Genomic DNA, 14,313 nt, shown 5'->3' on the forward strand with positions numbered 1-14,313 from the left:
CACGAAAGAATGTAACTCAATTTCAATGTTGCCAAATTTCCCCTCTCAAAGTAAATATTAATCAGGAGAATCCTTGGCATTTTTACTGAAAACGTCACCGAATCTTCCTCAGATCTGGGCAAAAATCGGGAAAAAATCGAATGCAAATTGCACGGGTGCATTTTTGTTAAATAAATTAATTGTTTGAGCCAATTTGACAACCTTGAAGTTACGTTCCTTCGTCCGGGGGACGACAAATTGTGGCATTTTTGTTGCTATTCGAAAAACACCATCGATTAATTGTGTCTTTAATGAAACCTTCTCTCTCGTATATCGTTGACATCTAATTTACCTGGGGAAAAACTTGATCACCACATAGCCTATCGCTTTTTGCTTTTCTCTGTGGTGTATCTACAAGAGGATTTCATGTCGAGTAACCTCTCGCAAAGCTCGTCCTTTCGGACGTGTTTTTGTGTGTTCGGGGCGTGTCAGCAGGACTAAAGTTTGCTTTTGCCCCCCCCCCCCCACCCTCCTCCCGCTCATCACGCTGTTGACACGTACGTGGAACACAGTCCGTGGCTACTCCCATCTCATATCCTTTGGCACTGTTCGCGTCTCGAATCAAGTCAGCTTCCTCTCTGATCGTCGCTATGTGAAGTATCAGAAGCCTAATCTTGTCTGAAACCACCTCAGAAAGCAATCTCAGCTGCCATTAAAGTATTAAAGTATAATGGAATGTAATGGGCTTGCAGCAAAATAGATGTGCCGACGTCTGCTTCATAATATGTTTTCATGCGCGTGCATTTGTTAAATAATGTTGTGTTCTCGCGTTGATAGATATCTACCTTGATTCACCTCGTGCTCTCCTCAACTTGCGCGCGGAAGCGACGGTCATGTTGCGCAGGGATTGAATGGAACGACTCCTCTAACAAAATGTTCACCTGTGCCGTAATATCCTTTATGAAGCGCATATTGTGAAGTTAGGAGTGCATTTCAGAGAGTTTGCCGATGCGCTCATCGTGATTTTTGAGACTTTATCTGCAAGGAACAAGCCTTAATTTTGCTCTAAAAAAAGTTTGCAACAGGCCCATTTTAGGGGTTAACCCGAACACTTTTTTCTCGTGGCCCGTTAAGAGTATGTGCCTGATGGAGGTAGGGCTAAAGTTTAGACTCGTTGCTCGTCAATGGAGATGTTGCATGTGTGAGGAATTTGCGATTTGACTGTTGATTCTCATGTTAAAGTTTGCGAGAAACACGATGGTGCCACTGGTATTCTCTGAAATCATCTCCCAAGCTCAAATAAAGCTCTCAACTTGAGGCCAAAATGGAGGGGATATCCCACACGCTATCCTGAGAGTCCACCTCTACATCAAAACAAACTCTCCATGCAAAGATAGGCAGCAAATACATTGACAGGGCTGCCACTTTATTTGGGGACTCTAAAACTGAAAATACGGCATCGCTGCTAATGTATTTGCTCCCTATCTTTGCACGGAGAGTTTGTCTTGATGTAGAGGTAGACTCTCAAGATAGCGTGGGATATCCCCTCCATTTTGGCCTCAAGTTGAGAGCTTTTTTTCGAGCTTGGGAGTTGATTTCAGAGAAAACTCGTGGCACCATCGTGTTTCTCGCGAACTACCATCGTGTTTCTCGCGAACTTTTACTCAAGAATCAACAGTCAAATCGCAAATTCCTCACACATGCAACATCTCCATTAGTCTCGAAATGAAATATTTCAGAGGGGAACTTACATCGACTCCCCTCTGTATGTTTGATCAAGTTATACAATAGACGAGAATTTTCCGTTAATTGTGATTTTATTCTCATTTTGTGAGGGCGGCAACGCAGGTGGGGCGGTAAACGGTCGCATTTGTCAGTAAGAAACAATCGAGGAGTGCTCTCGCTTCGTACCGATCGCTCCGTCTTTATTCACCCCCCCCCCCCCCCGGGTCCCACTTCGTTCTCAGACCCATCGACTCCCGACCCCGCTCCGGTCTGAAATAGACGTTACCCCGTGGCGCGCTTGGCGCTTCTTTCTCGCTGATTAAAAACGCTGACGCTCTCTCGGCCGGATAATTGATACTCGACTGCGAAGAATCACTTTTAATTTACAAATAAATATGCTTCCCCCTCAAGTGGGTCAATTGCATTATTCCTCCGGCTCCTCGTATTTCAAACCGCTCCGCTCCTAGCGGGAAACCCGCGACTCGATTATCGAATCGATATCGGACGACCCTTAACGATAGAAAGCATTGCTGAGATAGGGATGTATCGATCGAAAATATTCGATAAACGATTCGAAAATCGAACCGCTCGAAAGCGCCGAATTTTACTCGTAGATTTCAACGAGGAAACCGCAGGAGTATTTCCATGGTCTCGAGAGACGCCGATTTCTTTCTTGCGTAGGTGTCGGGGATTTCCAGAGATTTCCTTTATGACCCATCCTCATAAGTAAACTATCGCGCTAAAATCGCCGTAAAAAAAGACAGGTTTGTGGTATGAAGGACACCTACAGAAATTCTAGGATTACGCCCAAACATGCCATTTTTATAGAGATTTCCTTAGAGATTTTCCTTAGATTCCATAGAGACAGAGATTTCCTTTATGACCCATCCTCATGAGTAAACGATCGCGCCAAAATCGCCGTAAAAAAGACAGGTTTGTGGTATGAAGGACACCTACAGGAATTCTAGGATTACGCTAAAACATGCCATTTTTATAATGTGCCTTTAAAAATGTGTTTTTACATGCCATTCTTATTAAATGCCATTGAACATGCGTTTTACATACCATTTTTATTTTTATCAATAACAATTTTGGAGCGTAAATGACAACACTGTTTACCCTCCAGCCTGAAAATCAGAAATCTGCACCCAGATCATTCGAAGTAGTGGGGTTGGTTGGTTTTTTGGGGGTGTCAAGAATCCGCCGCGTCAAAAATGTCAAAACTTAAAAAAGCTGCCCGGAAACACTTTTCAGGTAGAATTTTTGGGAATATAGAGAGCCCGCTTTGTCAAAAACCCTGAATTATCTCACACAGCTGCCGGCAAACACTCCCACCGAATAGGTTGCAGGTAAGAGAGGACGTCTTTATCGGAGGTGTAAGTTCCAAAGTGCCGCAAAATTGTGTCATACATCTTCACCAATGTCGGTTGGAGTTTCTAAAATGGGATTTTACATTCTGTCAAACGGAACTACGTGCCAACTGTACGTGGGACTCGTGAGCCGTGGGCATTAGTCTAGAACGTTGTTGGCAGGGCTCATGAGTTAATGTCCGGGAATGCCGTTTCGCGGCTTCGTCGTCGCCGCTGACGTCACCGACGCTTTTTAATTCCAACTCATTCTTACGGCCCTCGACTAACGAGCACACCCCATCTTTCCCACCTGCACATATCTCTGTTTGGTCGAAATTCGTCCAAATATTGAGAAATTTAGTTCAGTGTGTTAAATAAGCAGTCAAATCGCTGCCCTGAACCCAGGGTTGCCACAGTCAGGGAAACCGGGATATGTCAGGGAATCTAAAAAAGTTCGGGATAACCTGGAAATGTCAGGGAAAATGACGAAAATGTCTGGTAAAAATTTCCAGGTCGCCTTTATTTGCTTTCTAGAATGGGTTTCGCGTTTTGGACAGCAAATTTTGCTTGCAAATTATTTCTAATTATGTCTTTTTAATTATTTGGCGTATCTTCGATTGTCAGGGAATTTCACCAAAATTTTTCTGGGAAAATGGGAAAATGTCAGGGATTTTCATTTTATAGATTCGATGGCAACCCTGGTGTGTGTGTGTGTGTCAGATTCGATGGAGTTAAACCTGGTTTAAGTTGAGACTTGTGTGTTTTTGTTGTCAGCATCGAGACACGCAAGAGACGCTTGCTGTGCTGGATCGGCTGGACTTGGACACGGACAAGCCCTCAGACGAAGAGATGTTCAAGAAGTTCGGCTTCGAGGAGGCCTACCTCAAAGACTCCCTCTCCTTCTGGCAGCGCAACAAGCCCAAGCTCTGGTCCCTCTTCGACGAACCCTACTCCTCCACCGCTGCCAAGGTAAGATCCCCACACTCCGATTTTTACTCATATCACAGCATGAAAGGTTCATTGATCTAATTCAATCAGTAATTGAATCAGTGGTCATGCCTCATGAAACTAATTAGATCAGGCAACACACAAAATCGATCAGCTGATTGTATAACAACAACACCCAGTGGCATAGACAAACGGCTTGATGGGGGGGGGGGGGAGCCCAGAGGGTCTGCCCCCCCCCCATATCCTCGTGAATTGTACCTTTTTTTTACTTTTGGAGGGCAGGCATTAAATATTATCAGGGACGTACACAAAACAATGTAAATTTACCGTCATGTTTTTGAATGGACCCCCCCCCCCCCCCCTCCCCGTAAGTCATATTCTTGGAAAATATTGCATTATCAAAGTCAATTTTGCAACCTTAGAAGTGAGTTACGTTCCTCCGTCTAGAAAACGATTTGAAATCAGCCGAAAGCTCTTTTCTTTCGACGTAATGCCGTTAAATGTCGCATTATTTCTTGTCAAGAACGGTTCCAAACTCGGAAGGTCTCGCTTTCAGTGTCAGCGAGAAAACTAGTTATCTCACGATAACAACATTGCTTTCCCAGCATGAATTCAAGAACGACCATGAGCTGTCAGAAAGTTCATTTCAAGGTCATTTCGGCGTTAATCTGGTAGAGGCATCTAGCTATTGGAGGTACATTTATATATTGGCGACCCCTCTATTTCTAACAGACTTAACCCGAATATATTCAAGATTTGGATTTTTTTCCTTTTTATGTGACCGCGCACAAAGCACTCCGGTATTTACTCTCTGACTCGGATTTACCAAATAGGTGCACGACTATGGCCTGCATCGCACAGTTCGTTTCCTTCCCCCTCTACAAATATTCTACACAACTTTCTCTCACCAAAGTATTTGCGTTAGTTTCTCATCGGTTTACAGCTAAGTCCCTAAAGGGGCATTTCCACTCCTTTTTCTCTCAATACGTGCCTTTAAACGCCTTAAATTGCGTTTTAGAGGGGTTAAAATTTCAAATTCTATCGATAGAGGCCTCCCGGACCCCTCCTCCGTCGGATCAATTCACCGCTGAGCCCTCCATTCTAGGGAAGTGCACTTCAAGGAGGCCTGTACCACCAATTGTGACTACACGGAGAGAAATTTCAGCTCGAAAGTTTTGTTAATAAGGGAAGTAAAACACAAAATAACCCTAGCCTTTGGTTAACAATCTCAAGAGAAAATGCCAGCTAGTTTTCTTAAAGTTTAATAAAAAATGAGTGGTGAATACCAATGTCGCAATCGGAGGAATGCAGATCCCCGGTCCCCCTAGTGTTTTCTGCGCTAAATTCACCGCCAATTGTACCAAAATCAACACAAATTTTGTCTCGGTTTGTGTTTCACTTCCTATACTAACCAAAAAGTAAAACAAGAAGACAAATATTTTTGTCAGTGTATGGATCCAAAAATCTGTGATCCGGGCTTGCATATATACTCGTTTTTCCATCTGTAGTGTCATTCCTCCTCGCAGTTTACAAACTCCATTAACTTTCAAACGATGAACACCAACGAGTCTCGGCTTTTCGTCACTACCATATTTACGCACCATTTTTGTCAATCCCGACAGAGCTCCGTATTTTAGCAGAATAACAGATCCGATTCCTCAAACCGTCCGGGGGAACAAAAACCTCAAACGTGGAGCAAAAAGCGGAGAAAAAGTCGATTTTTTTCGAGTGAGAATGCAGCGGAACAAAGCCGCGGGAGTCCCCATGATAAGACTCCTTTGATTAAAAATTCTTCGAATCCCTCCTAGCTCTTCCTCTCTCTCTCTCCTCCCGCGGGTGCTCTAGATTCGTCGGAGACCCGCTTAGACCCCGAACGAAATCCAACTGTTGAAAAATTCACTTCAACTTTAGATTAGAAGATCCGAAAAAAAGCGGGCAGGTCCCGAGCGGGGGGTTGGGTCGGGGGAGGGTTGCAAATGGCTTCAAAACTTGCTCGATGATCTATCATTTATAGCAATCAAACGGGGGCATCGCGCCGTCTGGGGACCGATTCACCGTGATTGAGTAGTCAACACCGGAATTCTTCCGCCGTCCCTCGTTTTTATTGCCAGGTCCTCGGAAATCAAGGCCATTTTCACACTGATTCCTTCAGGGGAAGTGAATGAAATTAACCTTGAAGTGGCAACGCTGCTCGTTTTGCTTCCCTCTCCCCTTTCACTGTGCCCCACTCACCCCTTACACCCCTGCGGTTATGTTCCAGCCCTTCCCGTAAACCTCGGTTTTCATGTCGCCATAAAGCGCGTGTCAATCTCCTTACGAGTTAAAGTATTTGATTTGAGAAATTTCTCCTCGCTGGGCTAATGAGAGAGTATACCTGCAATATACTGATTTAGTGACTACGTCATGATTCAAATGTACACAAGCACATAACCTTGTTTCTGATTCGCGCCCTTTGATGCGTCCAAGTGTTTCTTACTTACAAAGTGTTTAATGAGTCCGTAATTGATTTTTGATCGGTCAATGACTAAATTTAAATTAATTAACACCATTATCTCATGAAGAATTCGTAGGTTATGTTAGTGTGTTTTGGTTTGAACCAAGAGTTCTATATTATATCGAATGACGTAGTCGCTAAATCAATCTATAACACTGAAATAGATTCGAGATTCATCGATTAATATGAAGATCGTATAGATCTACCTTCGAATGAACAACCAGCTATACGCTCTAATTATAGAGAGATCTGAATTACCAATTGAAAATGCAGTTTTAATTTGTATCTCATGGAATGGCAGTGCGTTCCGAGTGCTAAAGCTGTAAATAGGGTCGTTATATTTAGCTTGCTTCCCCTTTTTCTTATGTTTCGGGAAAAGTCTCAAAGTAAGAATTTTATTAAAGCAGGTTCTACCTACACAAAAAGCAACACAATTAATGCCACCAAATACACTTCACTTAGCTCGTAAATTCACATACAACTTCCAGATGTTTAAAAAAGAAAACAGAAAGAGAAAAACCGTGCAACATATCGTCGTTTCCGAAATAATACTCGGCAACCGTATTTAAATTTTACAAAGTTTCCACCCGAAATATAATTATATTTTCTACAGAAATCATGTTATCAACTTTTATAAACGAAAAATTTGGAACACGTTGGACGTAATTGTAAAAAATTGCACAGTTCTCTTCTAATACTAAGTCCTAAATGCACTGTGTTGTTGTATCTCACATCACGGCGCGAGGATGCGACTATTCGTGTTCAAAGGATGTCTGTGTTGCATGTACAAAATTGAAGGCGCTTTGCCTTTTTGCCGATTTCGGATATAAGTAAGCAAATTTCAGGGAATTTGAGGACAATGGAATGCGCACAAGTGCAGTTTTTGAAACAATTGAGATATTCATGAACTCAACTAAAACTAGTTGGAGAGTATATTCTGTGATAAACTGACAACTAAAATTCAACTTCAAAGCATCAAACAGTGAGTTTAAACTGCCCTTCCGCCATGAGGCTCCATGTACTTTTGAAACTTTAAACACTTATTTCTTGAAATAGCAAAAACTGCTCTTATGCGGCATGTCCTCTGAGCCCCTCATTTGTTTTTCTGTCAAGCCGAAAGTTCTTTACATTCATATTCTGCTTGAACGCTCTTCCGTGATATTCTCCTTTGATGATATAATTATGTTGATGATACTGAGGAGTGGGTGAGGACTGCGGAGTTGTTCCTATTTTAACTTTTTTTTAATACACTTGCTCGGGCGAGGAGAAGTTCAACGTCCAATGACGGGAGAAAGAGAAAAGAACATGAAGCCAGCCTGGGTTTATGTACTTTCCTTACCGTGCATTGCTGAAATGAGGATCGCAAAGGTGAGGAAAAATAATTCAAGGAATAATATTACCACGCCAGCGTCTTTAGTGGAGCATCCTTCCCAAGTTGCCGGGTATACTAACTTCAGATATTGTGTCAGGTGAGAACAGCTTTGGTTGAAAGGAAACTTTACGCATTCTGGCAAGCCGTGAATTAAATAAATAACATAATAAATGAGAATCTGCCTTTATTTTATCTTTTTCGTTTCCACAACAATAGCAACTTTGACTACCCCATGGCGGACATTCCCACCGTCCGGCGGATGCTTTGATACAACGTAGATACTAAATGACGACAATACAAGTACAACAATAGGACAAAAAAGGATGGCTACATCATTGATTTATAAGTTAGGTATAATGTGATAGTTAAACGAGTGGTTGAACCCTCCGACTAATTCATATCGCCAATTTCACGCTTCTTTACTAAATTTTACTAGCCTTTTTAAGTTTTTCTTTCTAAGTGTGTTTAAGAAATCCTCTCCATTTAGTTCTTTCTCACCTCGATAAATTTTACGGATTACCCCTGATATTGGTAATGCTGTGAAGCGACATACATCTTCAACTACTTGCTAATTGCAAAGCGAACATTCCTATGTTCTTGCTTTAAATGGATGTTCATTGAAATGAATCAAATCGCAACATACATTTAACCTATGGCAGAGGAGCAATAAACAGGGTGTTCGCAACGAACACCTTAATAATCGATTTTTTACCATAACTTCAAATGGGTAAATATCGATAATCGATCATTCACGCCTAGCCGCTTCTTCTCCGTCTAATATTTACTCGGCTATCCATCAGAATTAAAATATATTGTGTAAATTATTTCGGTTCCCTTTTTTCGGATCATTCCGGGCGGAGAACACATTTACTGGTGCATTCTTGACAGTTTCATCGTACTCTGCTAGAAGGTTGCAGCTCAACATCCCCCACCAGACCCCGCGCTGAACCCCTCCTCCGTAAACCGTTTTTCAGCCCCTCGCACTCCGTCCCCACCTCAGAGCGATTTTCTGCCTTTTCCTCTTGATTACATTTCTGCTTTTCCCTCTCTCCGTTCACACCCTTCTTAAATCTGGATTGAGATTGCCGACTTTTTACCATTGAAGGGACTATAACAGCTGAATTTCATGACTGTATAAGTTTTGAACAAAACAGCCGTAAGAAGCATTATTCTTTCTGAGAGCCACTAAAAATAGTGCTTCCTAGTAAAAATGCTGCTCCTTGTTGTGTGTCCGACACGCAACCACGAAAACATGCAGAAGATAGCATTTACGGCTGTCTAAGCCGAACACTCGCCTAACATGAACATGAAAAATATCCTTTTTATGTAATTTGAAAAAAAATCGGTCGATTTTTTATCATCCAAACGATTTCTGAGAGTCTTTTGGATGGCAAGTGACAATTTGACCAAGAACGAAGGCGTCTTTCAATTAAATTTTCCACTCATACGCTAAGTGAGTCTATTTCCTCAAAACTTCGTTTTGATATTTACGGCTTTCTTTGCTACATCACGGCAGAACGAAGCAAAACTGCCGTGGTTTGGCTGGTAGATGCACATGTTTCTCTGTGTTATAATTGGCAGTGGCAGCATAGCTCCAAAAGCCGACATTTGTAGCCGAATTTCGTGGCGCTCGCAATGCTGAGCAGTATTGTAAGGGACTTCTTGGTTTGAGGATCAGTTTATTTCAGAAGCCACTCATGGTGAGTGTAGCATGATAATTTCGCCCTCTTTCCCTTCCACACTCTTCCTATTGCCCCCTGCCAGCGCTCGCCACCCCCCCCCCCGTAAGGCACTTCGTGACCCCCCCCCCCCCCCCCCTCAGTGCCTTACGTAATTTGTGGACGGCCCCCAATACGCGGCCCTCGCCACAGTGTGCCGGAGGTATAGTTCATAAGGGGAATTATTTGTTTCCTGCCAGCAACTCTGACGGAAGAATCTCCAAGGAGCTGGTGTCGTTGCCGGAGTCAGCGGGCTGGATCTACGGAGAAAAACGGCTTATTTATGTACCCGTGCACTTTGGCGAGGGCTCCATTGCGGATGGGAAGCAGGAGGAGCAGGAAGCTAAGATTCCGATGCACCAGCGCACCGCAGCCGAAACCGCAGTCCTTGGGAGCACCATTAGCATTATCGATTTCTCATCCGTTGTTACCGGGAGCCCGAGTTCGGGTTCCTCTCTCCAGTGCCGAGATTATATGCTAACTTTTTGACATCTCGTCTGAGAAATGTTCGCGGCCCGCTGATCCCGCTGAATGGCGTCCCTCCTGCGGTCCTTCGGAGCGCATCGCCCAATAGTCCAGGCATATTAGATCAAAAATCGGCGATTAGAAAAAAAAATTTATATATAAGGTTTTATGTGCCCAAGTTGTTCATTGGGGTGTCAGGGACTCCCAGCAAAAAGTCCCCAGGAATCCCCTGTACGCTCGACCCCCCCCCCCCCCCCAAAACCCCCAAAAAATCGACCTTTCCTCGGTTTTTCGTAAATATCTCCATAAGAATTGGTTTTAGCGAAAAATGAGTTATTTAGTGAATAAAAGTTCATAAAATTTCCAATAAAAATGACTTCTATGAATTTTTTTGTAAAACGACTTTGAACCCCTCAAAATGGCCGCCGAAAAAACGGGCATTTACGGAAACTTCAGTTTTTTCCCGAAAATGCCCATTTTTCTTTGAAACGGCTGCTCTTACATAAAAGTTAATGGCGGATTCTGAAAGAGCGTTGAATTTCACATCAGAAATGATTAACATCGATCATTTTAGACTCACGGTCGATCAACGGAAATATGATATATCGAAGCTCTTCCGCCCAGGCGTAACAAATCAAGTGCTGGGTAGTTAAACATTTGCGGCCGGGGTTCTAATGACACTAAAATCATACTTTTTTCACTCGGGGGTCATTTGTATTAGCCTTTTACTCCCTCTTAAGGCCATCATCGGAGGGAAGGGAGTAGTGATTGTAGGGGGGGGGGGGGGGGGGCTGGGGGCACCCATTACCCTTCCTCCGCTTAGCCGCGCAACGGTTTAACATACAGGAACGATAAGCATGGTCCCAGCCCGCGAAGAAGTCGATGTGAAAAGATGAGGCCACGTTTTTTGTTTTGTCTACGCATTTTCGCATTTCGAAGGAATCGTAGCTGCCAAATGACAGAAAAATGATGAATGCTGAAATACATGGCCCAAGGAGTGGAGGGGCATTATACCTAGCAACGCTGGACGAGCCCTTCTTATCTAGAACTCGGGGGGCTTATGTAGCTCGTTTAGGGGCTTCGGTTTCATAAAAATTCCCCTCTCGCCTCTCGTTGCCCCCCCCCCATCGAATTTATCCAGTGGGGCTCCTTCATATGTTTTGCGATTTGCGATTAGTTCGAGAACTGATCTCAAGCAGTTGCACGGACTTCCACCCTCGATCCGCGTTGTGGCTGTGTCATTCTTATTCCAAGCATATTATATATCTGCATATTTATTATCATATTATTAATATGCAGCGTCCGATTAATATATATCGGACTTTATCATGCAAATAAAAATATCGAAAGTTTGAACGAACATCGTTTCATCGGGTTTAAAAAAGGTGCAGTCACGGCTAAAAAAAGTAGTCTCGAAATTCTACCGCTGACAGAAGAGGCCGCCAAATTGCACTGTTTTAGAGCATTCCTTCAAATTCAAACGTTGCTCGGTAATGCACTCTCGCCTTTAAATTGGGGGTGGAAATTGGATCCACAACTTACCCCTGTACGAACCACTTTAGGGCCTGCACCTAAACAAGTTTTGGACGCAATTTTCTGTGGCTTTGTTAAGGGTTGCAGAAAATCGTGCGGTTGTAGATAAACAGGCCTGAAATGTTCAAACGTTTGCTTGCATTGCAACGGCATCTCGTGTGATAACTCGCTTGTGCTTAATACAGACGAGTGGGAAGAAGAAGAAGCCAACATGGATGACGCGAGGGCAACACCAATATTAACGGCAATGAGGCGGAAGAAGAAGGAGAAGAAGATAAACAAGAAGAAGAGATGGACGAGAAGAGAGAAAAAGTTGTAAGCAATTACGCACTTAACCCAAAAAGACGACGATTATTCTAAGACTTTTCTCTAAGTTTTACAGCTGGACATTGACATTCCTTCATAAAAGTTATTGGGCAGAGAATGTAAAAACTTTACAACACTGTATAGTTTTTAGTTGCCCAGTGATTTCTCCCTGCTGTTCTGTGTATGCTGTTAAATATATAAAAAGTTATTGCGATCCAGTTTGGTTTCCTCCGGTATTTGAGATTGTTTATTTACTGATTAGTTCAGCTATTGAAAAAAGCTCCATTTCCACTTCCTCTCGAATGAGTAATTGTAATTAATTAGAATTTACTGCTTTACAATGATTATTAAGTGAAACATCTCGAAAATATTATTTGTGATTAATATACTGATCATTTGTTCTTTAGCACGGTTTTATAATTGACTCTATTCAAGCTCAAAGTAGTACCTGAACACCTTACACTTATAAAGATAATCACTCAAAAAATCTGAGCCCCCCCCCCCCCCCCCCCGCTTACAACCACCTGTACTGGAGCTGTAGGTATCGAAGTGAAAAAGTGAACATTTAAAAATGTGTTTTTTGCTTTACTAGAGACAAATCGAAGTGAAAAATAGGGATCATTCAATTAAAAAGCAATGCTCTATTTCTACTTTTCAGACCCCCTCGCCCCCCCCCCCCCCCAACTCTCAAATGAACAATTTCTGTTTTCTGGATGGAAGAATCCCGACTCCCCTCCCTTTTCAGATGCATTACGTGATAATTGAACGCTTCCTTGCTCCAGCAGAACCGTAAACTTAAATGAGTAACTACCCAGCACTTGATATGTTACGCCCGGGCGGAAGAGCATCGATATATCGTATTTCCGTTGATCGACCATGAGTCTAAAATGATCGATGTTAATCATTTCTGATGTGAAATTCAACGCTCTTTCAGAATCCGCCGTTAACTTTTACGTAAGAGCAGCCGTTTCAAAGAAAAATGGGCATTTTCGGGAAAAAACTGAAGTTTCCGTAAATGCCCGTTTTTTCGGCGGCCATTTTGAGGGGTTCAAAGTCGTTTTACAAAAAAATTCATAGAAGTCATTTTTATTGGAAATTTTATGAACTTTTATTCACTAAATAACTCATTTTTCGCTAAAACCAATTCTTATGGAGATATTTACGAAAAACCGAGGAAAGGTCGATTTTTTGGGGGTTTTGGGGGGGCGGGGGGTCGAGCGTACAGGGGATTCCTGGGGACTTTTTGCTGGGAGTCCCTGACACCCCAATGAACAACTTGGGCACATAAAACCTTATATATAAATTTTTTTTTCTATTTTTCCTATAATGCCTGGACTACAAGCCAGACCCACCCTCCGGCCGCGAGGGGGCGGGAACGAGGGGGGCCGTGGCTCGCCTCCTGATGTCCTGCCCCAACCAGACCGCAGAAAGAAACAGTCCGCGAAGCTCCATATATAAATCACGGATCGCCATGAATTATTCATGGTCCCGGCGAACGCTAATACATTTTTAAATTCCCCTGAAATTCGGCTCTGAAAATATGGGCGCCGGGACACCAACAGAGAGGGGGGTAAGTGCTCCCGCGGGGCTTGCGTACCCTCTACGGGTCGATTGTTGAATCTTTATCCAATGACCTTGATCGGTAGATCCTTCACATAACGTTGCTTGTTATCGACCAAAAAACAAGGTATCGGTTTCATATAGTGATTTCTTCATCGCCAAAGCCCTTTGATTTTGGCTATCTTTTTATGAATACCTCTCGACTATGATAGTCTGGAAACTTAAAATCATTTGGTCGAAAACAAATTTTACTGAGGAAAAATATCTGTATTCTCCGTGGTATGAAAAGTCACAACTGGCTTGACCTATACCGTGGCTTCCCTATTTTTCTTCGTTTTAAATAATGCATGGCAGTTTCTTTGCCTCCAGCTGAAAGTGACACAATTTGATCTACACCTGCTAAAATTGGAGAGAATGGTATTTACTATCGTCGTTTTTATTATATTTTCCTCTCTCAAGAACTCTAACCATACGACCATCGATAGGGAAAGGGAAGGTAGAGCGAGTGAGGAGGCTTCATCATCTAGCAAGATCATGCCATAAATGGTGAACATGGCTGGTAGCAATTTCTTAAGCTCTTCATCAAATCTACGTTTTTTTAAATTGAAAACCATAAGTCCGCCTTTACCAGTGGGAAGAAAAATCTTTCCGGGCAAGTTTTCGAAATACCGATGCACTCTGATAAGGCCACGCTTTTTGGCAATGCTCTACTTATCGTACACCCCTCTTCAACAGAACTGTCTTTATCGCTTATCGAAAACCGAGAGGGCACCCTTAGTCGCGCCTTCCGTGCTATTTGGTTTGACATTTTAAGGCGTCCCCCCTCCCCCCAACTGTTCTCAGCATAATCCCTCAGGCTTTGTT

At 42.9% G+C, this 14,313-nt stretch overlaps 1 protein-coding gene across 3 annotated transcripts in view; it reads left to right on the forward strand.

Annotated features, from left to right (window-relative positions):
• The window catches only part of Shaw (Shaker cognate w), a 449,043-nt gene that overhangs the window by 295,337 nt on the left and 139,393 nt on the right, over nucleotides 1-14,313 (forward strand). For all 3 annotated transcript variants that reach the window (XM_019049483.2, XM_019049482.2, XM_019049484.2), the window contains exon 5: nucleotides 3,828-4,022. In XM_019049483.2, the coding sequence (XP_018905028.2) occupies nucleotides 3,828-4,022 (195 nt within the window). The remainder of the gene's footprint in view (nucleotides 1-3,827; nucleotides 4,023-14,313) is intronic.

This window comes from Bemisia tabaci, chromosome 1 (genome assembly GCF_918797505.1).
Source record: "Bemisia tabaci chromosome 1, PGI_BMITA_v3".
Taxonomy (NCBI): Eukaryota; Metazoa; Arthropoda; class Insecta; order Hemiptera; family Aleyrodidae; genus Bemisia; species Bemisia tabaci.